This window comes from Aythya ferina (assembly GCF_964211825.1).
Source record: "Aythya ferina genome assembly, chromosome: 1".
Classification (NCBI taxonomy): domain Eukaryota; kingdom Metazoa; phylum Chordata; class Aves; order Anseriformes; family Anatidae; genus Aythya; species Aythya ferina.
The window spans coordinates 103,437,627-103,464,190 of NC_140296.1; the positions used below are offsets into that span (position 1 = coordinate 103,437,627).

At 40.2% G+C, this 26,564-nt stretch overlaps 1 protein-coding gene across 4 annotated transcripts in view; it reads right to left on the reverse strand.

Moving 5' to 3' along the window:
• GRIK1 (glutamate ionotropic receptor kainate type subunit 1) overlaps window positions 1-26,564 on the reverse strand; it is a gene marked incomplete at its 5' end in the record, with an annotated part of 163,673 nt that overhangs the window by 1,848 nt on the left and 135,261 nt on the right. For 3 of the 4 annotated variants that reach the window (XM_084532377.1, XM_084532376.1, XM_084532378.1), the window contains 4 exons: window positions 9,301-9,551; window positions 14,072-14,297; window positions 19,101-19,318; window positions 23,459-23,577. In XM_084532377.1, coding sequence (XP_084388503.1) covers window positions 9,301-9,551; window positions 14,072-14,297; window positions 19,101-19,318; window positions 23,459-23,577 — 814 coding nt within the window. Of the gene's footprint in view, window positions 1-6,698; window positions 6,865-9,300; window positions 9,552-14,071; window positions 14,298-19,100; window positions 19,319-23,458; window positions 23,578-26,564 lie in introns of all 4 variants that reach the window. The other variant, XM_084532379.1, reaches the window with a different exon arrangement.

The window sequence follows — 26,564 nt, forward strand, 5'->3', positions numbered from 1 at the left end:
ACCTCGATTCTGCACATGAGACCAACACATCTGTGCATCAGTGTGTCTGTGGTTTAAATGTATATGATTGTGCAGGTATCATCATGTCCATTTGTGGGATGAGCTGCATACAGACTAATATCCCATAGAGTGTGACATCAAGAGTTTAATATGCTTTTTCTTTGAGATGCTTAATTTTTGCTCATCTGAAGTTCTTAAGTATATGTGAATCAAACTAGTATAGATTCATGCCAGACCCAAAATGTCGAAGGCATGGGCTGGGTCACTGTGTTGCTTTATATATATGTATATATATATAAATATATTTCAAATTAATATCTGGTAATAGACAGGACTTTGGTGGTGCAATTATCATTTAAATAGCTCCTTTGGCAATGTAATATAGGAATTTCAGTGTTACTGGAGTTAGAGTCAAGTGTCTGCTGCAGCCTCATGCCCTCTGGAAGCAGCAGGTGAGTGAAGCAAGTATCATACTAGTACAGAATTATTTGTATATTGCTTCAGGCTTTCTTTAGAGCATAGCACCACTTATTTCCAAACCAATAAAAGTATACACTCTAACTAGACGATTTAGCATGTATAATTTATCTCTACTGTCTTAGTTTTAACTGAGCTTTCAACGTCTAAATTACCAAGTGATTCCAGAAATCCATGGCCAATAATGAAGAAGGGACCATATTAATAATTTGTAGGATTGATCAGACTGATTTTTATTTTTTTCCTGTTGTTCTTACCAACTTGTATGCTGTGTGTGTGCTTCTGCATTGTGCATGCAGGGATGGTTTCTGCAGAAGAAAGAGTACACTTTGCTGCTTTGTTAATATGCCTATATTGGAATTTTCCAAATGGATTTGTATTATTCAGACTATGAAATGATTACAATGTCTTCTAATTTCAACAAAATAGTCCCATGAAGATCATTTTACCTTTGCACATAGATATTTGAAAAATATAACTGGCATTCTATATATGAAGTTTTTAACTTCTGAGGATATGTATTGTGAGGCGTTCAACTGGTTCCACTTTCAACTCTCCTATGAAATTTTAAAAATCATTTTCCAGATATAAGCCTTTTAATAGAAATATTACCAGAAATAGTTAAATAGTTCAAGTTTATTTTTATGACTAGGTCTGATGTTTAGATTGTGTCTCTAAGAATTGAACTTTTGCCTAAATGTTCATCGGTACCAGCTACACCTAAAACCGTAAAAATATTACTATTCTTGTCTTTCCTGCAAACTGATCATGTTTATTCACCCAACAAGGTATGGAACTAAGTCATTTAAAAATCTGAAAGATTCTGTCTGCTGAGACTCTCTCCTCTCCCGTCCTGACAGTGTAAGTCCCCAGTGGGCTGATCCCACTATCCAAAAGAGAAGTCAAAACACACAAGCTCAACACATGTAAGAATAGGCTCAGCCATCCTACAGAAACAGCAGTTTGGGAGAGGCGAAGGAGGACAGTTTACAGTGACAGCTACCTGAGTCTTACACCTTGTAGATCCTCTTCCTGACTTCATAAAAGCACAAAAGCAGATTTATTTTTACTGTTATATTACACCTAGTTTTGAGGGACTTAAAACACCATTGATTTGAGTTTTGTCAAGCTGAAGCAATGAATTAAAGATAGATTTAAGACCTTGTACTGATCTGTCAAAGATATTCCAAAGGTTATGGTCATAATTACAAGTCTGATCAACTTTATGAGTATTCCTCTATCTGAAATCCTGCCATCTTTGAATAAACATGCTGGAGGTGGCAAAGAGAATTAAAAGCCTGGAATACACAGGGCCAACTAAAAGAGCAATCTTAGACAATACTTTGAACTTTCAGGGGTTTGGTTAATAATTCAGAAAGGCAGTTACAACATGAGCTTTCTTTTGAGCCCTGGAAACATAGCTCAAAATCCTGTTTATCTCCAAGCTTGTTCATACAATCAGGAAACTGAACAGATGTTTGAAAACCAGGATTGCACTGAACTCTTCAAGCAGCAGAGAACTGTGATATAGAAAGGGTACAAACTCAGCCAAAATGCCTTAGGAGTGACTTGAAAATCATGGACAAGAAACACCATTTGTAGGGACTCTCAAGACAGCCCTCAGAACAACACCGTGCCTGCTGTACAATTGCAGTAGCCTTTAAAAAGGGGATGGTGACATTCTAATTCCATTTAAAAGGGTAATATATTGTTCTTTTAATCTCATATTCAGATAGCCAGACACAAAGGGTTTATTTAAAAAGCCCTTTTTTAAAAAAATTATTTATTTTTTATTTTTATACATGCTGTTAAATCCACTTTAGAGATCTCTGTGAGAATGAGGGTGAAGTAGGAACAGAGCAATACATTTAACAACAGAGTAATATGTTTAACATTAAGCTTTTTGACAGCTTGACTTTCTCATTCTTGCAGTGCCAAAATGCTGCAGTACATGACCTGTGAGGGTTAAAGGAAATCTTTTAAAAACAGAATGGATTTGGGCCTCGTTGTGATTTGAGACTCTTCCTCTTTGCCCTTTGGTCATTTCATCACGATGTAAAAGCTTGCTCAAGAAGGTCTCAAATCTTTCCTTCCACTCCCATACAGAAGACTGTATTAAGCATCATGATAATTCTAAATTCATTATTTAAAGAATAACATAAATTAAGCTAGAAATGACTGAAAAAGTTCTATAGTTAGGCTTTATCAGTCTGCTACTGCTTATGTTGTGGGGCTACCACTGGAGACAAAACTTTTCTATTGTTTTTTTAACACCTTGCAAAATCAAACAAACAAACACAAACAAACAAAACAAACTAACCAAACAAACAAAAAACAGGGTGCTGTGCTGGAGATCTGAAAACTATGGATATCAAAGGATGTAGCCTAAATTTTATTTTGGGAGAATACCTGACCAGCTCAGACACAGGAAGAACAGGATTTTTCTCCTGCTGTGCCTTCCTCGGCATGAAACACCCATAGCTGGGATGCTGACATATGTCTTCTGCTGAAAGAAAAATGATTTATTTTTTCCTAGTGCACTGAAGGAAAAATATCGAAAACAGTTTCTCCTAGTGAGTAAACTGCTGTTGCAGCACATTAAGAATCTGTTTGAGTATTCTGTCATTGATGGCTAATTGCATGAGGAGATCACTAAATGAAGGATTTTGAACTGTCAGAGTCCCTTGAACAGTGACTTTCAGAACAATATCACAATAATCCATGGATTATTTTAGCTGTTTCTCAGTTACATAAACTGCACATCAGTTTCCTGTTTACAAGAAAAAAAAAATCAGTAAAGCTGCTTGCTGATATCAGAAACTGTCTTATGCAAACATGGCTGCTCAGTGAAGGCACAGCTGGCCACAGTTGTGTTTGGAGGTGGGGTTACAGCCTGCAAATGGATGGGCCAAGGTTGATGTTTGAAGAGGAGAGAGTATTTATAGACCTAACAACTTCACAAAAAATTATTTTTTGCAAGAACCTAGATAGGGATTTTTTTTCTTCTCCCCCTTCTCCCCCTTTGTTCCAAAAAAGCTAAAGATTTGAAGCTTCAAAGCTTTGATCCAAGAGAGATGGAACAAGGACATGAAACCATGGCAGTACTTTGAGGAAATATCAATCCAGATGTGTAAAGCATTATTGGTGTGCTTGTTCTAGGTCCGCGGTGCAGACACATTACTAATCCACCCTGATCCTAGCTCTCTGAAATGGTGATCATACAGCACACTGCCTTTGTTCCTCTCATTCTTCTCCTGTCTCATCCTTTCTCTCCCCTTCCCCCTCCGCCCCCCCCCCCATCTTTGTCTAATTGGATTGCAGACTGTGTGATGAGGACAGCAACTGGCACTAAATAAAGGTAGGCCTATTGAGCTCAGCCAAATCAACCTGGCAATGGTCTGGGACTTGTTTATTCATGACCTTTGCTTTCAAAGGTTGGTGGCTTCTATGTGTCAAAACGTATGCTTTTTTTTTTTTCTTTTTTTAAGACATTATTTTGAATATTCTGGGAACTCGGAGCAAAATGCAACAATAGCAAAATAAAAATTACAATAAACCAATGTAAGGGTATATGTTTACAGCCATTTGTCTCCCCAAATATCTCTGGTTTAAGCTTTCCTGGTACTGCAGTGTCAGAACTGACGGAGTCTGCTGTGGCTCATCCATCGCAGGCAGAGCTGTTAACTCAATACTGACACACCTGGGAGAGGACCTAGTCTGACCATTGGGTCCTGGGAGCAGTTGCAAGGTTGCGAATAAGGAAGGTGCAACGGTAACAATCTGTGTCTGTAAATGGAGTACTGTTTTGTGGCCAGATTTCAAAGTTTAACAGCTGTAGACGCTGAGTTTTTTAAGGCTTCAGCACTTCTCAAAACCTATTACATCTCTGCCCACAGGTGCCGTACACTTCACAGGAGATGCCATGGACTACGGCTTCATTGAACCTCACTGTTAACCTGAAGGCATCTGACTCTTTCTAGAGCCATGGCAAACCTTGCAAAAGCTGTATTTACAAGTGTAGATTTATTAGTTCCCAGGTGGCATGCCTCCTCTTCACCATCTCAACTGCTGGTGTAACTAAGGAGCTAAGGAGCAGGTCAGGCTTTTTAATAACTTTATGGTAGGTAGATATGAAGCCCTATTTGGGAAAGGAGGAGTTGCTTTGTAGTCCCCACCAGCAAGCTGAAGTCTGTGAGGTTGCCTGTGGGGACACCTAAATGGGGAAAATGATCACTTTTACTAACAATGTGACTATTTCCTTGACAGATGTGAAAATATTTACCCAAAAAGTGACAGAAAGTTTCAGTATTCTGCATTCATCTAAACAGTGATTAGAAAAATAGTGGAAACTGCAACAGAGAGGATTTTTTGTGCAGAACAGTGATGAAGATAAGCCCATTAGTAATTTTCCTTTCTGAGAGTTCAGAGAAACTGGTTTAAATTGGTTTTGAGCTTCTTCAACTGGGAAATTGCAGACAAGAGTGAATTTTTTATTTTTTAAATCAGGGATAAGGAAGATCTAATTCAGGTCTTCAGTTCTAGGAAGGTTCATTTTATGAAGACACGAAGTTTTCAAAGCTCTGTTCAAACAAGTTAAAATTCCAGATTGAGCAAGACAAATTCTTGCAGCATCTGGAGTAGAACATAAATACCCATGTACACAGATGAACAGTGGCAGAGAAGAGGTGGCATAGCCTAGTCATGAGCATCTTCATCAAAAACAAACAAACAAAACAAAACAAACAAACAAACAAACAAACAAAAAAAACACAACACAAAACTTGAGCCTACTGCCACTATAAATAATGCTGACTAAAAATTGTAAAATGAATGGAAGAAAAACACAGGTCACACCGCCTTTTCTCAGGTGCAGCCAGGTGCAAGATTCAAGAGGAGAGCAGAGCTTTGCTGGAGCACTTTGGTGATTGATCATGAAGGCATCCACTCAAACAAGTTTTCTAGTTGCAGTAGAGCCCAGAAATGGCCCCTCAATAAAACAGATCATTAAATTGTTTGATGAGGAGGAACTGCAGTGTGCAAGAAATCATAAAGTAGGTGTGAGGGGTAGAAAATGAATTCATGAAACTAGAGGTAAGCCAGGATATAATGAAATTCAGATAAAAGGTAATTGAGTTTTGAAAATGTGCTTGTTTGCCATGGTTCATGACATCCTACGAGCTGGCATTTCTATATATTTTGTGTATCTCTCCCAAATTGTTGTCATATGTTTTTCTGTGGCAACAACAGATCCAGTTTCCAGCAGATCTCCTCCTGCTGGGACAGTCCCCAGACAAGTGGAGGACTGAAGGAAATCAAATTGATGTCCTTCCAGGATATAGAAAACATCCAGTACCAGCTTCCTATAAAACATTCCTTTTCTGTTTCAATATGCAAAACAATGCCAAGGCAAGACAGTTGAACATAAATTGATATCATGATTTTTACTGGCAGTTATGTCATAAAGGACTTCACTATGTCACAAAGCCTTACAACAATGAACATCATGAATTGCTCAGGCCAAGTCAACAGTTATGCTATGAAAGGTATATGCTGGGAGTGCCTGAGGGTGCTTTTGCTGAATATGTTCTTAAATGTTAATGGTTACATGGCATAAAATTTAACTGAATGATATGATCTTGTGCTATGATAGTTACTAGGAGGTTTTGTCTAATGAATTTTAAATGGATGAATTAAAATTCATTAAATATTGACACCAGAAAAAATATATGTCAACTAAAAATCTCTGGCTGTTTAAAATAGGGGTTTAGGAAGTTAATGGAGCCCGCAGGTTGTTTTCTGAGGTTTATAGAGAAGTGTCTGTCCCACTTGCTGAATGCTTCAGCACAGACCAAGGAAAACATTTCTCCGTGCTTTCAGTAATGAGACTGTCATGAGTTTACTCAAGTTCTGTTGAAAATGAAAGAGTTAAATAATTTTTCTTACCTGAAAAAGGTGAATTACCCCATGAAATGACAAGATGACAATTGTCATATTTCTTAGAAACTACTACAGTCTGTTGCTCTCAACCTTCTTGTAGGTGTAATTATTTTCTGTGATATGCATTTAAACTGCCCAAATTTCCAGGACTTTGACAATTTGCATTAGATAAGCTTATCTCCTGCTGAAGTGAGAGGCACTTTGAAGACATTAACTGCATGTTGGTGAGTACAACCTTTGTCATTATGTGCACTGTTTAGGTTTAATGTTTTCATTGGACACACCTTTTTTCTTTCCTGACTATACAGTGTGAATTGAGGGCTGAGTTCGAATCCCTCGCTCCTCTCGGATTAACTTGCCACAGTCTAACTCCGTAGATAAGGTGGTGCCAGAGGTGGAGTTGGACGGATGGGTTTGCTTACACTGTAGTCCATAAAAGAAACAAAAGGCCTTGCATGCAAGAAAAAAAAAATGGAGAAAATGAGTAAATGAAAGAAGTAAAATTAAAAATAGACATGAAAATGAGATTCAAAACTGTTTAAATCAAAAGAGATTATATTTATGGAAACAGAAAAGTCATAGATTGTACACAACTCATGCTGTGGATTAGCTTAGTGATAACATACAATGTATAGAATTTTCTATCTAAGCTTCTTATATCACCAGAATAAAAATAAAACAAAGCGAGAGAAATCAAAAAGTAACACTAAAATTCACAGTATTCTCCTCCTGTTCCCCAGAATAAATCTGTGAAAGTCATATATGATGTTATGTTAACTCATTCAAAGATTTTAGTTATTGTCATCAGTGACACATTGCTGTGAAACAGTAGTAGAGTTCCACAATGTATAGAAGCTGTACATGTACACATGTATCCATGAACATTTAGTTATTCACCCAACAAGTTGCTAAGTAAATTAACAGTCCAGCATGATGTAAAGCTTTAGGTCTATTTTAATTATGACTTCAAGTATACCTTTTCCAGGAGCCTTTTCCAGATTCCTCAAGATTTTCTAAAATATTCTGCACCATATTAGTACTTAGATATTTTTACTGCAATAGTTCTCCAAAATTTATTTCAATAATTAAAAAACTCCCTAATCTTGAATCAAACCAAGATCTCAATATATTCTTTACACATTTTGTGGTAAAACTAGCATTATTGTGCTAATCAGAAAGCTACAATATGGGCAAAAAGTATCCATCATTTCTGTCTGATTTACTTCAAAACTTGATTACTAAGGTCTGAAGAATTGCCCCACACGAGCTCCATCTGTTGTTCATTACATGGTGACATTGCCTTTAGTGAGGGCTTGCTCAGGTGCACACAGAGAAGTCTACACAGTCAGGAGCTGCCTTCTTCTGCAGCATACTATGAAGACCAAGTCAACTGACACTGGAATTAGGTCCCATGGATTGGACCCTCAGTAACACTAAGTGTCAGCTAGGAAATGAAGATGCCTGGTAGGATTCAGCTCACTTCTTTCCAGCTGTCTGAACAGCAGGCATGTAGATTTAGCTTCATGTGACCCCGCAGCAGCAGCAAGGAGATAGAGGCATGGCTGCACAGAGCTTCATTCCATCCAGAACCTGATGTCTGCAAATGAGGCACTGTCCTCTCAAGGTCCTTAGCCCTGGCTGCTTGCTGTGACTCAGCTGTCAACCCCTCTTGTGGCACAGCATCAAAACAATGTAAACCACATCTCTGAGACTGATTTCAAAATGTTCTCCATCCCCTCCCACTCATCCCTGCTGCCTTTGTTAAAGTTACTTTTCTTGACAGTCGTTTCTGGATTTTATATTATTATCCTTGTAGGACTACACCTTGGATGGACAGGATGAACAGCCCACTGAAAAGGTCGTGCCTTTCCCATCTAAATGGAAACTGAGCTTAAACAACTCATTTAGAAGTAGAAGCCTGATATTTGGAAACTTGAAGTTAGGGGATATGAACCCACCTCTTGGTGATGGGCACAGGGGCCACCAAGCCTGCAGTGCAATGTGACCCTCATCCCTATGATATGTCCTGTAGAAGTGAGCAGGATTTGAACAGCTTTATCAGCTAAGCTGAACAGGACTAAAATAGGGGTTAGGACACTGCTAGCAACAGACCAGGACCAGGGAAGGCAGCCAGAGGGAAAGGATTAGCAGAATAGACTGTGAGTGACTGCCCATGTCTTGTTTCTTTTACAATGTTTGGAGGCTCAGAAAATGGGTGTTTGAATATTATTTTAATGATTGATTCTGTTTCTCAAAGTGCTATGATATTCAAAGCACAATTTATATACAACAATTTCTTTGTTTTCCCTCTGACCTTTCAAATTGCTTGTTACACTTCAGTGTAGCTATATCCACATTTTATTTGGCTCCATAATCTTACCTTATTGTGGCGTCAATCACCTTTCAGCAGGTTTTCCTGCTTTGAAGTGTATGCACAGAGTGTGTAAACCTCTGGCTGTGAAAGAAATGCTTTCTAGAGCAAGAAAAAAATTACACTGGGGATTTGGAAGTGCATTCCTGTTGTTACTCAAAGGGCTGATGCTAATGCCAATAAATAAATAAATAAATAAATAAATAAACCCACTTGCATTTTATTCCTTTCCAAAATAATTTATACTTGAAATCTTAAAGATCATGCAGAAACTGTTTGATAAATTAATTGCTCTTGTTCTACATTGCCATACTAAGCAGCACTAATTGGACTGTGGATGAGGTACTTCCCTATTCTTAATAATAAATTAGTTGTCTTTAGTGCTAGAAACACATGGTGAGAGTCCAGCAATACAAAATCTGCACTCCAGCAAAGAGACTCATAACGCAGTCACCTCCATATCTACAAACCCCAGGCTCACAAACACATAAGCAAACTGGAAATGGGCAACTTACCTGCTCAATATCACTGTTTTTCCTTGATTTATATATAAATTCACCAATGGCTACGAACACTGAAAGAACAAGCCCTGCGGCGAGCACTATGAAGATGCCCCCAATATTCTCCACCCCGAGAGCACTGGCTTCTTTGCTGTCCTCCTCGGGGCAGCCATTGCCTCGCCACCACTTTTCCTTCATCATGTGGAGCTTCCCCTCCTCCTGGAGCTGGAGGATGGCAATGGTGATCTTGTCCCTGTAAGGAGACCCTGCAAGGTAAGAGCAAGACCCGTCAGTGCTGGTTGCAGCAAAGGGAGGAAGGCAGGGAGGAAGCATGTTGCTGTTATCTATTTGCAGCAAAACAGCTTCCTTATCACAAGACTGATTATTCCAGCTAGAAGGTCTTGGTTTCTCTTCAGCTGGAAGGGGAAAGAGAACTATGTGTTGGTATCTGCCCCGGGGACTGGAAAACAGAAGGCTCCTTTGGTGTGGTTGTTTGTTTGGGAATTCATGATAATTTCTAGGGTCTCCTGCTGCGGTTTATTCAAGCCTTGGCAGTGGGTTTTCTTGCTAAATAATCCCTCTATATCATGTTTGAATATTGCTTTGAGCATCCTTTGAGACTTTCCACTTTGCATCTCTTCTATTTACTTCAACATCTGTTTATTTTTCCTACTGCATGTAAAATGAGTAGCTGTCTAAGAAAACCCACAGTCAGTCAAATATATTCTCTTCTCATTTATACCTGCATATGCCCACAACTCCACTTCAACTTACAAGAACACAAACTGGCTGGGTCTTTTATTTCCGTGACTTGCAACAATATTGGCATTGCAAGCTGAAAATAGCAACTATTTAATGCTTTTTATTTTCGGGCCAACAGCTTGCTAAATGATGCATCTTCAGGCTCAACAGCATTAATGTCTCTGTACAGTATCTGGCAAATGGCAGGGTCACATTGGGCAGTTCAATCTGTTTAGGTTTGCTTCTCATGCACTGTTCCGGCTGTCCAGCTTCCAAAATCTCTGTTGCCTGTGATTCATTTCAGCCAGAAGCTCTTTCAGATGCACAAGTCTGTAGCCCCAAAGGGGGGAAAAAGGGAGAGATCTTCCCCTCAACCTGATTTTGCAGCAGAGCATAGTTAAGGGGAAATTGCTACCAATTAACTTTTTCCATGCTGCCAGTCGCTGAAGTTATCAACAATGATAGCAGCAATCCTTTTTTAATTATAATAGATAAGCAAAAGTTGGTTTTGGCATTGTGAGGAAGACTTTTGTTTATGTATATGATGATAGCAAGCAGGAGAGGGTTACAAGAAAGGCAGTTGGTTCTAAAGATATATTATCTATCTATCTATCTATCTATCTATCTATCTATCTATCTATCTATCTATATCTTGGGTACATATATATATGCATTCAACCCCTGCCATGCTGTATTCACTGAAATTGCAATGTTTTAGTGTCTGGGCTGAAATACAGTCAATGTGGCCAATCTCTCATCCATGTACCTAACTGCAATTCATTCTTTCCTCTCCTTTAGCACATTAATAAAACTACTCCTTGTGGCTGGAATTTCACAAGGAGTCAAATTTAGGTGCAAATTGAAGCAGCTGCAATTCTTGATCTGATCAACAAACTTTAAGGCAGAAGGTACACCAGGATTTCAGTGGTAGCAGGGTGCAAGTAGATGCGGACATTTGTGGAAAGTGTGGAAAATCTCATGAGGCACCACTTTTGTGTCTTCATGCATCTAAACGGCCTTGGAAATTTGGGCTTAGCTTCACTTTTCCTACACTGTTGTGCAGGACACTATTAACAATAATTGTACCATGAATACAAGCCTCTGTCTCTCTTTCCATTTCCCCTAGCCTGCAGCACTGTCTGAGGAGAGTCAGTGTGAAAAACATGGCAGCTCCTCAGTTGTTGCGCCAACACTCAGCTATTTTTCAGTGTATCCTACTGCCAACAATAGGACATGCTGTGACCACAGATGCCAAGAGACATGTGTCAGATTATACAAAGTCCATCTGGGAAGCCAGCACTCAGCAGCCACTGCTTTGGGTAGCCAGCTTTGAAAGGAAAATATACTGGCTGTAAGAATGGATGACTTCTATGCATGCCATTAAAGGACCAAAAATAAGCACAACAGAAAACGAAACAGAAACACCTTCAAAAATGTTTTCAACACAGAGAAGTGAATTATTACTACTGAAAACAGGAATGCCTCCCAGAAGGAAAAGCAGAATTGTTTCTACCTTAGGAGTGGTTTGTCGCCCTGACGGCTGGAGTTTGTTATATTGTAGGACTCATCTATTTTCCTTCGACTGAAAGGACAGAGCTGTTAGGCAAAGTGAAGCATCCTGAGTCATGGCACAGGATTTGTGGGGATGTTCATTCTTCCTTGTGATGTTTTTGTTGCCAGCAGGATTATCACAATTCATCTTGAGGGTAACAGGTACATCTATATTTCTATGCGTGCTTTTAAAGTTTGTCAAGTGTGCCTGAAGTGCTGGATTGGTGGTGTTTTATCAGTGAGCACTAAAACTGCACACAAATCCATCTCAACACTTCTTTGAATATTCAGCACATCATTTATGGCCATTGAGCTATTAACAACCTACCTCGCAGGCCGGGAAATACATCCATCTACTTCCTTAGCAGTCTCCCAAGTAACTGGTAATAGCTTTAGTGTTAGAATTACTTGCATCAGCACTGGCAGTGATGCTGGAAGTAATACCTGTCCTGATACCTGTAACAGCATTGGTTTCTTCAGACGGATTCCTCCCAGGGTGACATTTTGCACAGCTTTTGCTTAGAGGTGCCTCTGATACAGCCATGCTTCTAGGCTGCAGCAAGCTTACCATCAACTATCACTGCTGATTTTTCATTGGTAATGTTCTTTGCCAAGGATCTAAAGAAAACCCTCCTCCCTGTGATCCATGTACTCAGTAATAAATATAAATGGAGGTTTTTGTTGCTACACCTGAATCCTGATCATCCTACCTCAGCGAAATGGAGAAGGAAGACAGAATATATATATATATATATTTTTTTTTTTTTTACTTGCAGAGGTTGCTGTGATAAATAAGGTGAAATTCCCAGTGTATTCATAGATGAATTGTTTCCTTGGGAACCAAGTGTTGATAGTATTCAGCTCATTCACTAGAAATTTTAGAGTGTAAGGTGTACTTTGGCTGCTGCAAACCATAGCCACATGGTTGTATATTCTCCTGAAGGAACAAATGCAGATTCAGACTTGCTGAAACTTTGGTGTTAAGGATCACAGACAAGTCTTGTTTTCCATACAGCTTCTGCAGGGCAATACTTTTGAATGCTATGAGAGTATAACAGAGGCTTTGGGGTCTATGTGAATAGTAGAAAGGTCTCCACAACTGCATTAGTCTTTATTTATCTATGTCTTTAACTTTTTAAAATTTTAAAATGCCTGATGATACTGCATCATTCCAAAGTGCTTGCAGGTATCTATTGCCCCGATTTTTTGCTGTTTTTTCTTAAGAAAGAAATCAAGGCACATTTATCATACAAGAAACATCTTATAAATATATTTCACAGCTGTATTTCCAATGGATGCACTTTCTCTGAGGATTACCATCTGTTCCAATTATTCTGTCATTGTTCTTGGTTTAAAGTATGGCAGCTTTATATCTGCAATGAAACTCTTGCCATGCATTTGTCTTTGTTTGGAGATATTTTAGCTTTTGTACTGTTTTCCTCAGGGAGAAAGGCTGTTCTCACACAGACAGTGTGGAAGAATATAGTTAAAATATTCTGTATGATAATCTGAGGTGCCCAGCAGTATAAAGAACCACATGTCAAAGTGCAGTGGTGTTTTTCCTCTCTTATTTATATCTGATCTGCCAAGCAACTGATGGACCAAATACTTCACCTGTTATACCTGTATAGCATAGTTAATTCCCCGGAAGCCAATAGAATTGCATAGCTATTAGCAGAGTGTGACATGGTAAATGTATATATGAACAGTCTGGAGAGATATATCATACAAGAAGAAGATCTGTCTGCATAGTACCATTATTCACAAGAACCCAGAGTAAAATAAAAACAAAAACAATTAAAAAAAAACAAAAACAAACAAACAAACAAACAAAAAAAAAAAAACACAAAAACCAAAAACCTGACACTTTCTAATTCTCTACGATTAGAAAAATCTTAAAAAGGGCACTGGATATGTTAGAAAAGGTCTGCTGGAAAGAATTCCCAGAGACTGAAAATCTCTGCTTAGCTTGAAACCCTGGAGTGCCTGATGCAGATGCAGAACCTTTCAATTGCTTTTCATTGTACTCATACATTGAGTCACAAAATGGAACAAAAATCAGTCTCCTGTCATGTAGTTTTCTTGCAGATGTGTATATTGGATGTAACATTTATTCTGCCCACTACTACTTTCACAGAGACACTACCTGACTCCTCCAAGTAAGCTGAAATTCAGTAGAACAACTTGGACCTCGAGCAGCACAGGAACACCCTGTTTGTTCCACGTGGGATGCTCCAGAAGGCAAGCAGGCTACTTAACTTTGTTCTGCAGATGTAGCCTGCACTACTACATCTATGTTCTCTCCTGCCTGTAGAGTCTACTTGCAGGTGAGTGGAGCCAAGAGGTGGTCTTTTGCTTTAAAGGAAGCTCCCGGGGTCTCTTTTGCTGAGAAAATTATCTAAGGCACTAGGGCATCATTCAGATGGCTATCAATGCATCTGAATAGAACATTGCTGGGTGTGCTCTACAGCACCTGTGCTGGAAAGTGTCTTACCGATAGGGGTTCCCACACCGTAGCCTTTCGAGTCGATAAGCCCCCCAATCTGGGTGAGGTTGCAGTTTCTCTGGGTCACATACTCGATGCTGGTTGACTCCATCAGCAGCGCGTAGTCCGTTGTGAGCACACGCTGGATTCCCTCATCATTGTTCTTCACCAGCGCTGTCTGCTGCCTGCTGCTCATGAACGCCCACATCTTCTCATATGTGGATATCTTGGATTTCTAAGGAGGGAAAATGAGGACGTAGAATCATACCAGCACCCAAATTACACTTGTAAAATTTTCCTCTGCCTTTTGTTGTGAATGATGCCAATAGCATATCTTGAATGAAAGGGAATTTGTAGAATGGTTTTCCTTCCCACAGCCTTTTTCTCTTGCTGTGTTTTATGCTGAGAAATCTTTTTTTTTTTTTTTTACTTCCTTTGCAGTGCCAGGAACTTCATTACTGGCACAACTGTGAAGTGCTTTGAAGTTTTTTGGGGTAATGCTGTTACATGGATTACAGCAAATGACTACACATAGCCCAGCTAAATTAGTGCAGCTGGATACTGTTGCACTCAGAAGCAGCGTTTCTGCCTGTCAGGGCAACTGCACTGTTCCAAAAGCCTGATGATGAATAAAGTACTGGCTCTTTTGTATTGATATCATTTGCCTAGAAATCATGTACTTCAAGGATAAAGCTTGAGAAACAAACCCAAAGTGACTTCTAAGTAAACTTCTGCTTTCAGCTTCTCATTGCAATCAGACTTAAGGTCCTAATCCTTCTCCCACTGAAGTTTAGGGGGATTTTTTGCCACTGGCCTCAGTAGGAGCATGCACGTGGCCTGTGTCAATACCCAGCTGCAGAGGGAAGAGAGAGGCCAGCAGCCCCAGCCACCTCCACGCAGTGCTAGGCATCCCTTTCCCCACTCCTCCCCCTGTGCTGTGGGAGCACCCTGCAGGGAAGGGCTGTTGGAGAGGGTGGAAAGACAAACTGAACCTGCTTAGGGACTTCTCAGGGGCACTGTGCCTGCTGCCCTCAAGATGTGCTACTTACAACCCAAAAACCTTCAAGCTAGTGCTAACACGATTAAGCCTCCCTCTTCCCCTGTGTGCTGTCCAAAACCGCTGAGCACACAATGCCACTTTTGGATGAAATAGCACGTTAGGCCTACGGGCAGTTGGACCATCAGACACAGTTTGTCTCAAGATGGCATAGCCAACTGTTGCTGAACTATAGCACAACCTAGCACAAGCCAGCCAACCACAAAACAGCTTTGAGATGTACATACAAGTCCCTACACACTTATACTCTCCCACTTCTAGGGCAGCATATCCTCCCCCTCCTTCACGGGCCCTATCTCTGGTTTGTAGCCATCAGAGCTGATTTTAGGCTCACTGTGTGGAGACCCTAAGTGCTCATTACACACAGGTGTCTGGGGGATTCCTGTGAGAAGCTGATTTTCTGGTTCTCTGAGCTTTAAATGTTAACTTGCTTTTCCTGTGAATTCAATACCTGTGAATTTCACCTAAATTTCACCCAAGTTTGTTAAGCCACTGGATACCACTAAACTTTGAATATAGTTAAGTGGCTCTTTACAAGAAGAAGCTATTTGTACTGCTCAGCTGGGAACACTTTTTGAAATTGATGATACATTTATGCAGTAGATTGAATCCAATGTTGAATTTACTGGAAAGATGAATTCCTTATTCAGATGAGTTTGAAAGAAAGATCTCAGCTTCTCAACTTACCAACTTGCATTTTTATTTTTTTTCAGGATATATCATATGCTGTACTCTGGCCTTTGGATTCTCATTGGTTTCAATGGAAACATGCCTGCACATCAGCAGGTAGGAGCTGGCAAGACTTGCAATGTCAGATTAAGATCTATTATCACAGAGGGGCAAGAAAGCAATGGAAGATATATAGATGTGTTGGAAACAGAGCAGGACAACACTCTGAAGAAATATGTTCTTGTCATGATTTGCAGGTGTGAAACATCTTGCCTCCATTTAGATTTTGGCTAAATTTGGACATTCACACACATGGAGAATGCTGCCTGAGCTCTCACTGCTTTGTCTGCCTGGAGCCCCATCACCTCACCAGGGTGTTCCTTAGTTCTCCATGCCCTGTTTTCAGGGTATTTTCCTCTGCTACAGTCAGGTTTGTCAGACCAGTGGCTCCAAGATTTGCATACAGGGAGGAAGCTGACTCCAGGGCTCCTTCAAAGCTAGGACTTTTGTCTCCCAGAAGTAACTTCAGTTGGTTTTGATTTCATTCCTGTGACTACCTGGTTAGAAGGCATAGCCACTGCAGAAACTTTCTTGAAACTTTTGCCACTCTATAAAGAGGTTGTCTGGAGAGACTATTCACAACAGTGTAAGGCATCTAGAATTAGTGGAAAACCACAACTGTTTGTATCTGCGTTATAAACAAGACTAAATAAAAAGAGCCATGTGAGTTGGCATAAACACAAGCTGAGTTTTCAGAAAAGCCATGGAAATACTTTTCTTTTCTCACATGGTTGCTAACCTGCATCTCATCCAATAAACACCTTGTGTAAAGCCACACTGCAGGGGCTTGCCTCTGCTACTTGAAGCAGAAAGTCTTAGACCAAAGTTCTTCAGAGTTTACTTTGTGCCTGGATCACTTGATGCTTTCAGAAAACCCTTTTCTCTGTGTGTCACGTGCAGACTTGAAAATCAGCCCCACCTGATCATGTACCACATGTCAGGCACCGTGTCCTTTCTCTCTTCTGTGGTGGGGCACTGACAGCATGTATTGTTTTTCCTTTAAAAAAAGTGTTGTTCTGAAGGGGTCTGTTGTTTCCCTTGGCATGCCTTAAGTACTAGGTTAAGCTCAGGGATGAGTCAAGACTTGGAATATAGGAAGCACTCCACTTCTATGGGACATCTTTGCTGCCATTAACCTGGTGTCACTGCTTCTTCTTTCCCTTTCCCTTTCCCTTTCCCTTTCCCTTTCCCTTTCCCTTTCCCTTTCCCTTTCCCTTTCCCTTTCCCTTTCCCTTTCCCTTTCCCTTTCCCTTTCCCATAGAAACCCTTACTTCTGCCATTTCCTCATTCTGAATATTAGGATTTATATCTTCCCAGGTCACTCGCTGCAGTGTGTGTGTGCTTGCTCATCTCCAGAAGTATGTGCATTATTTTACAGGACAAGTGAGGCAAAGTCATGCCCTCACAGGGCACATAGTCTTCCTGTTGCATACCTATTTCTTGTATTTATTGTACAAATATCCACACTGTGATATTTTTGAAGTTTTGGCCAGTGTAAGGAAATCATAATATTTTGAGGGTCTTGAAAGGCTTCTGTAATAAAAATAACAATGTTTTTATATAGCACTGTGTGTTTACAAGTGTGTCACTGGTTTACAAGTGTGTTAAACTGTATTTTCCATGCATCTTTCACTATGTCACCTTCATTTTGCTAGCTTATCCATCTCCATTCTGTAAAAAAAAACTAGTGTCCTTTCACTTGTGTTTGCGTACACACATATTTCAGGCACAAATAAGTTAGCATGCATTGCCTATAAATATTTAATCACCTTGTCTGAAATGTTATTAAATTTAAGAGGTTTGCATTCTTTTAAGCCTACAAATTTTACTCATAAGGATTAACTGTGAAACAAAAACAAAACCAACCAACCAACAACACAACAGTGTAGAGGTGGAAAAAGCTCTAGAAATTTGTTTTGAACTTCATGTAATGAAATTACAATTTACTTCCACTGAAAGATCATGGAAGCAACAGGTCTTGAAGATTTCTCTCTCTGGTGCTGAATCTGACTTCAGAATAGCAATGATGTTGGGTGTCTTTGGGCAGCGAGGAGCTCTTAGACCAAGGGAATGTCCTAGAGCACTCCACAGGCTGCTTCCTGCTGCCTTGCATTCTTTACTGGGGTCCTGTCCTTGCCTTATGTATTTTCCAGGAATATCTCAAGATGGGTTTCCCAGCATATCTTAACAGAAATGTCAGCTCATCCTTTCAAGAACCGACTGTAATGAGGCTCTGAAAAGTACTGTATTTTGTGCATTTCTTTCAGAACAGAACATTTCTGCTCAGCACAGAGAGCCATTAGAGGAGGAGTTCACCCCTGACAGCTCCATCAGGGATAGCCTACCATCAGCTCTACTACATAATTGAAATGACCTTGGTGAACACTGCTAGTTTTGAGAGATGACCCACATACTGTAGCCAAGATCCCTTTTATGCGTGTGGAAATACTCACTTTTCCTCACGTGGAAACATGAGGGGGTGCAGTTAAAGCAGGGCAGGGAGATGCAGGCTGGAACACCAGGGGAGAGGGCTCTCAGCTCAAGGGCTGAGGCTTCTCATGCAGACACGAGTGTTATTTTGTCCCACGTTTCTTCACCGGGGTGTTTGATCCTCAAAGGCACCACATATTTGACTGTCTATAAACATCACTATGAGATGTTACAGTGAAAAGCATGATACCAATTCATTCAGTGCTTTACTTCCCTGCTGAGACTACCGATGAAGCTGCTAATTAATTCTAATTGTCACAGGATTTTTATGCATGTATCCTATATTTATAGCTTGTTGGCTTTTACATTGACATTTTATGAGATTAACCCATTTTGTATGTAATTAATACTAATAGTGAGAAAAAAAAAAAAAAAAAAAAAAAAAAAAAAGAAAAAGTATTTATCTATAAAGCAATTAGCCACAGAAAATGACCTTTTACTTACGATGTGTTTATGTGTATACGTGGCCTGTATATTAATATTATATGTATTGACCATGAACCATTTTAAGAAAGGGACAAAGCAGCTTGCATTTTGACTACCTGCAGTATTTTTCTAGTGCATATGTGGCCTTCGGAATTGATCTTAGCCAAGTGCTTGTAAGAAGCTGAGGTCCTGCCTTGAGAAACAACTGGGGGGATAACTGTGCCCTGGTCCCCTTCATATTCTCCCATCAGAGGCATGGGTTTGCCCCTCGCACCAAAGGCCACTAATTGTTCACAAGTTGGTCTGACCACTCAGAGCTGGCTGATGTCATCTTACCTTGAAGAAGGTCATTGTGGATCCATCTCTAACAGCCCCGTACTCTATCTTGGTTTGCTTTGCCAGATCGTCAGCTGAATCGATGGGGGATTCCATCCTCTCTACTGTCAGGAAGGCAGCCAGGTTGGCAGTATAAGATGAGATTATGATTAAGGTGAAAAACCACCATATTCCTCCAACTATTCTGGTGGAAAGAGCTTTGGGCATCAGCTCTGATCCTGTTACAATATTATCAAAACAATCATGTTAAAATGATGCTTAGAGATACCTTTCCTGATACGAAAGACTATTTTTAGGCACAGAATGCTTTTATGAGCCATAATACAATAAAATGATTTAAACAGTAATCTCACAGATGCACATCTAACATTTATAATGGTAACACACTGTGAAGGGGATGTATGCCATGATACACGACAAATGGAATTATCCTTGGGTCTAAACCCCATTACCTCTCTGAGCTAATGTGCAATGGGCCATTAACCTCTTACATCCCTAACAAGCTGTACTAGTATTTTTTATCTGCTTTCTGAATTCCTCTTTGCCAGTATACTGCAATTGATATTTTCAATGTGATGTCTTTAGCAGAAAGCTGTCCCACTTTTAAGCTGTCTAGGAAAAATGCTTTACAAGAGAAAGATGTCTGGTGTTCCTCCTATCCACATACCTAAATAGAAACAGGGCAATCAATATGGTTCCATTGAATTCATAAACCTGTGTGAACCTGAGCTCAAAATGCAGAATATGTCTTGCTACAAACATGTGATTTACGTTTTACAACTCAGAGGGTGAATGGAACTACCCTGTGGATGTACAGGACAATGCAAAGTTTTGGACACTGTACTTAACATTAATTATGGCTGAAAAGGTTTTAGCAGATCTGCCTGCATGTCACACCAACAAGTACCAAAATGATCTGCCATAGTCATAAAAATCTCACAGAAGAGCATGTTCACAGATTGGGTGTTAAGTGAACTTAAATGCTTCTTAGCAGCTCATACAGAATGTAAGCAACATAGGAACATAGGTACTCAGATGTCCAAACATTCTCAAGTTTTATGCTTGCTTTTTTTTTTTTTTTTTTTTTTTTTTTTTTTTTTTCTAGAGGCCTCTCCACTGAATTTAGCTTATTATGGTGGAATTTAGGATGTGGTTTACTTAGAAATCCATATGAATACTTTTGACATCAAAGTTAAACGTTGGCATAATTTTGTTGATGAAGAATGAACTTAAGAAATTACTCCAGTGTTTGATGTAACAAATACTTCTATTACTGGAAAAACACGCTGGTAGTATGTTATTTCTCCAAAACTATTAGATGATTTCTGTAAGAGATTTAAGCAGGTCACAGAGAATATTTTCAGACTTTGCTAAAACTCTGAATGTGACTTCTGGGGCAAAGACTGAAAGTGTAACAACTTTCCAAACATCTAGCAAACAGATTTAACTCAGCTTTGTAAACAAGTAGACATGTCTCTTAAAGGTCAATGCCTGAGCATAGCCCTAGGGTTTCAGTAGGCTGACAGAATTGCCAAACTGCAAGAGCAGATGCTCTGCCTGTTCAGCCCTGGTGCTGCACGGATTTCAAATTAGGCCAGCAGTCTGAAAGCAAAAGCTCTCACTTAAAATTTGAGGCCAAATCTACCCATTTCTAAAGCTGTAGCTCTATCTGGGTTTATGTTTGTGGTCTGCTGTACTTTCCTTGCTTTTCAGATAAGTTTTTTTTTTTTTTTTCCTATACCATGAAATCTTTTCATTTTTGCTGCTTTCAGGAAAAGTGTGTGTTTACTTCTAAGCTGGGGTTGACCTGCAAAGGCTGGCTTCTAGGAGAGCTGATCCAGGTTATCCTGAAGGTTTAATTTTTTAAAAACTTATGCAGCTACACACATGCAAATTCTACACTTGAACCCTGATGCTAGGACCTAGCTCCAATGTATACAGACACATACTGCATAATAGCCAGCTACCTTGCAGAGATCCTAACAAGCAGCCACAAAATCTGCCACCATGTGCAGCCATATGGCAGCACAAGTGTGTAGGCGGAGAAGCCCTGTATGTTGAATCTGTGGGGTGAGATGCCAAACCTCCTGTGATTTCCCCTACCAAAATATTATTTGTGGAAAAGCAGCAAAATACATTCAGTTCAATTAAGCTCAAGATTCCCTGGCCTATTAATTATGCAGTGTTCTTCGATTTTGTTTCTGGGAGGTGCTGAGCGCACTCTGCTCCCAGCTGAACCAATCAGGCCCAGCATCTCTTTTGATCGGTCCCCTGATTATTTCAGTGTTCACCTTTCTGAGGGCCCTGACTGCAGCAAAGAGCATTAGTATATACTTAATGCCTCCCTCACCCCAAGCTCTCTCCTGAACTGGGTGCTGCTGCTCTGCCCACCATCTGGTTGGAGAGGGGCTCTGGCAGAAAATTCGTCTTCCTGAAAGCAGTGGTTTCTCTGAATGAATTTGATGGAATGTGCCCTGTTTGGATGCTTTCAGAGTATGTATAACATGTCTGAGACTTTCAGGGGGAAAAGCAGTGGAAAAAACATCTAAATAGAAATGTTGCTAGCAAGACTGAGGGTTGGGGACAATACTTGCTGAAGTCTCTCTAGTGCCTTTTTATGGCAGACATGACAGCCAATCCTGATCCAGACTTTGCTCACGCTCTGTAGAAAAGAGAAAGTCTGATCATCACATTTTAAAATTTAATAACAAATGGCTTCCAATCAAGCATAGCAAGCAGCTGCTGTCAACAAGAAAGAGTGTAACAGTAGATGCAGAGTCTCACAACCATTCACTTCATGTTCAAGCTCTTCACATTAACGATGATGCACTTACAGTCACACGCACCACAAGTTTGTACATGGAAACATTTGTGTTGCCTTACAAATGTTTTTTCTTTCTTTCTGTCATTTATTTTGTTTTTAGGCTTCTTGAAAGACAAGCAGAGTCTGGTTGGGGCTGACTGTCATGTACCCAAGGTAGTGGTAACGAGCAGACACTGCATCCCACAGTTTGCTGTGGATGATGGTAAACTCCAAAAAAAGGCAGTACATCAAAACACAAAATCCTGGGGCACTTTCACACACACGGCAGTCACAGTTAGGTACACACACCTGCCTGATACTGTAAAACCTCAGCCTGTGTTTCACTGATCACTTGGAAGGACAATAAAACAACAACAACAACAAAAAACCAACAGAAGGGCTCCTCCTTCACGCAGCCGCCTTCAAAGCCATGTCTATGAGGAAGCTCTACAACCTGTCAATGCATTAGTGCACCAATAAAAGCAAGGGTATCCTAGGTACAAGACAAACTTTACTCTCTACCATGTCTAGTAAATCCTCCTAATGGTTCTTTTACTGCTACTCATGTCTGTTAAAGAGGGAAGAATAAACTGTACCTGGATGAGTGTAGAGATGGTTTTACATTCCTTACTTAAATGTTTAGGAATTTAATACCGAAGCAATCTGGGATTTCTTCTGGATTGCCTTTTTGGTTGTTGTCGTGGGGTGGGTTTTTTTGTTCAGCATTGATTCAACTGGAAATGTTTGTCAGAAAATATTTTCATCCCTTTCAGTGGACCCCAGTTTTGGTGAACAGTGATTTAATTGGAAACCTTGGAATATACATGCCATAACCAAATGTGATTAGTACACATATCTGTTTTACTTCGCATATGGAGTGAGCTTCACTGCCCTTCCTTGTCAATTGAGTATAATGTCAGCTGTTTCCAAAATCATCAGCAACAGGGACTTGTGACTGTGTTAAGTTAATGCTTCTAGGGTTGGATGCGTTTACAGAAGGATGGGACTCATACCTGCAGAAAAGCCATAAAAAAAAGGTTTGGTTTTGGTTTTAAACAGAGCGTTTGACAAGTGCCAACAAACTTAACAGTCCTTCTGAAGAAAGAGCATCATCTTTTTGGTTTGGCAGTAAAAATAATTTTCCTAGGCTGTTACTGTTTCTACTGGGATGGAGCCCAATTGAGAAGATATTTTCCTGTTGCCAAACCTCTAAAATCAACAGACTCAACTTCAGCATAAAGAACATCATATCCTTCTAGTGAATATTTTCTATTTTAGCTCCAGCAGCTCCAATGAGACCCTGTCCGCTTGCCTCTCTCCCGGATGTTTCCTCTCCTTGCTCCTGCTGCAGCCCTATTTCTGGACTCTGCAGGTTCCCCTCCTCTGCCTTCTTCCAGCTCCAGAGACTTGTTGCTTTCTTCCTTTCCTACTTCACCTGGGTTCTGCAATCAGGTTTTACAGTATAAGTTGTAATTACAGAGGGTGGAGTTTACCAGCACAGAAGCCCTTGAGCAGACTGTGGGACGTGTGCAATAACGAAGTGTAACCGGTGTACCTTGCTGCATGAGAGCTCCAACTCCAAACCAGAAACTATTTAGTAAAGTAAAATTGTTTTCCACCACATCTGAGTCTGGGTTGCACGGGTGGGGGTTATACCATTCATAGGGTGTAAACCTGTGGCAGTTAACAGAAACAATCTGTAAACATCAAGTAGAGTACACACAGTGGCAGCAGACCTGCTGAACAACACACAAAATGAGGAGATTAATGAAGAAAACACAAGAAAAAGGAAACCTTAGTGGAAAGGCTGTCCGCGGGATGTCTAGCAGCTGCCTCACGCAAGCTGTGGAGCAGCACTACCACGCCAGGAGCAGTTTCCACAGCCTTACTGCTAGCACAGGGACTGCATCCTTACTCCTGCTCCTCTTTGGTTACTGCCCTCATAGCTGGGGCTGCTGGAACAGCCCAAATCCCCCAGGACTTTGCTGCCCATGCCACTCCCAGGCAGACGTTGGGGTGGGGACAGCTGGAAGCCCTCTTGCTGCTTCGTGGCAAGGCATTTGGAGAACAATGAAGGAGGAGCAGCCCTCTCAAGACAACCCCTTTTAGCTGCCTGTGGTAAAGACACTCGACGCTGAATGCCTTCACCCTTCACAAAGCTGCCCTGGCAGCAGGGAAAAAAGCTGGCGGTGGCTGGAAGGCACAGGGGAGCGGCTGCAGCGGCTGAAAGCCATAGGCCATGCTGTCGGCAGTGTGTAGGAAGAATTACGCAGACGATTGCCTTGAACAGAGGAATTCTGCTCTATTCCCCATGCACCATGCTGCAAATGGAAACCGTACCCCTTCTGGTCTGCAAAACACTTGGCAGAGTTACTTTAAAGACCGTTCCTCCCCAAGGTACCTTGCCTGCTGTTGCTTCCCACTGCTGCATGGCTTGCTACATACTTTCTCATGAAGTTTATGAATATAGCTTTAATTGACAATGTCATGCCAATACATTTTAATTACTGTTTCAACAATATAATTAAGCACTGAATTTACGCACGGTTGCAAGCAGAGTGCCTTGCTCAGCTGAAGTAATGAACTCTGATAGTAATGAACCCGCTAATTGAAACAGTATGTAGCTAGGATGCCATTAGCTGAACAATATTACCATTACTAGTACCACAGTGGTTAAACATTATAACAAAAGACACAGTTTTCAGATTCAAGATACAACAGTTCTGCATATACCAGTTAGAAGAAAAACAATCACCAAGTTATAGGTTTCAGAAAGTCTTTGAGTAGCAATGAAATGGTTCCCAGCACAGTTTGTGCACATGTGGGTAAACACATCCTGAACAAGAGTCTCAGCATTAAGAAATGTACACAGCCTGGACACCCAATGGACAGGAAAGTGAAGCAGTCCCACGCTGTGAGTTCAATCACAGGTATGGGAGTGCTACTATGGGACAGTAAGAAGATGTACAAACAGCTCTGTGGGACCTAATTGGGAAGCCCAAAGCTGGGATGGGACAAACATCTCCATCACACATGGTTTGATTTTGGGGTGGTCCTGTGTGAACCCAGAAGCTGGACTTGATGATCTTGGGGGACTGCTTAGTGTTAGGTCAGAGGTTGGACTCAGTGATCTTGAAGATCTCTTCCAACCTAGACGATTCTGTGATTCTGTGATTCTGTGATCCCTGTGGGCCCCTTCCAACTCAATATGTCTACGATTCTATGATACTACAGCCACTGAAACAGCCAAACTGCAGTTGTTGGAAAGTGGCAATGAAATTCTGGCAGAAAAACTCTTTCTGCCAGACTGGAAAGATTTTTTATCACAATGGATATATATTTTAATGTGGTACTGGGGTTTATATTACTTTTCCACCTTAGCATAAAAGCTGGTTTTCTTCTTGTGTTTTTATTGCTGTGCTGAGCTCCAAGAAGAGAATAAGTTATAGTTCTGCTGTGTGTCAGTGCTCATTCAGGTCTTCTGTTTACCTGGTCAATTACCCAGTTTTCCACAGTTTTCAGTGAGAAACCCATGCTGAGTTTTCTGCTATAGATGAGATGTTTAAGGTTACCTAAGCACCTTTCTCTATAGTCGATGTGCATGGTTATTCACCTTGTATGACTGATGGTTATCGCAGCTGCCTAGCTCTAACATCATTGACATCAACAGCACAGTGGGTATGACATTAGCAATAAACAGAAATTTTGGCAGTAAATGCCTTCTTCATTCACTGCCAGTATACTTGGGAAAAGAGCTTTGTCAGTCTGTAACCTTTAGCAGTGATAAAAACTTCAGTGTTTGAGTTTCAGAATTAATGTAACAATGACAAGGCTGCATGATACTCAAAGAGAAACAAGAAATGGTTCAGCTGTTGAAAAATCTGAAGAAAAATAACAGCAAAGTTACCCCAGTCCATGAGAATTATTCCCAAGTTTTTGTCTTCTGCAAAATTATGTCAAAACACCAATAACTGTTTAATTTGCTATGGCATTGTTAAAAAACATATATTTTTTAAAAACATATATTTTTGTTTTTTACTGAAAACAAGATTGCCAGATATTTACTGAGACATTTGGCAAATCTTACAGAAATCATGGCATATATGAAGACATGAACAGTCCTAGATGTTGACATTAAGGATGGCTTAGCTTCTTGAAGTAAATTAAAATGTCCAAAGTCTGGAGTAAATTAAGACCACATGTGAGCACAGTTTCATGTACTTCTTCAGCCTATATAGTCATTATCTAATTAGGCACTGGTTTTCAGCATAAGTTCCAATAAAAAAAAAAATAATCAGAAAAGTGCATAAATTCAGAAAATTATCTTAACTATTTTGCTTAACTAGCATGTTCTTCTCCTCTTTCCCTAGAATAGGGAAGTTAAGAGGGTGATACACAAGCTTGATATGTTTAAGTTGTTGCAAGTTGGGTTTTGTGTATTGTTGCAAGTTGGCTATGTATTATAAATGTTTGTGGGTCTATACCTTTAATGACATTTGAGCCTTTTAGCCACATTTGACAAATAGGTAGAGGCCTTAAAGGTTATTATGCTCCTGTAAGTTTTGTGAAATGTTGCAGCAGTAGCCCCACTAGGGGAGAAGCTGCAGGATGATCTCCCAGCATGTTCCATGGCAATTAATGCACACAGGAAAGATCTCCTA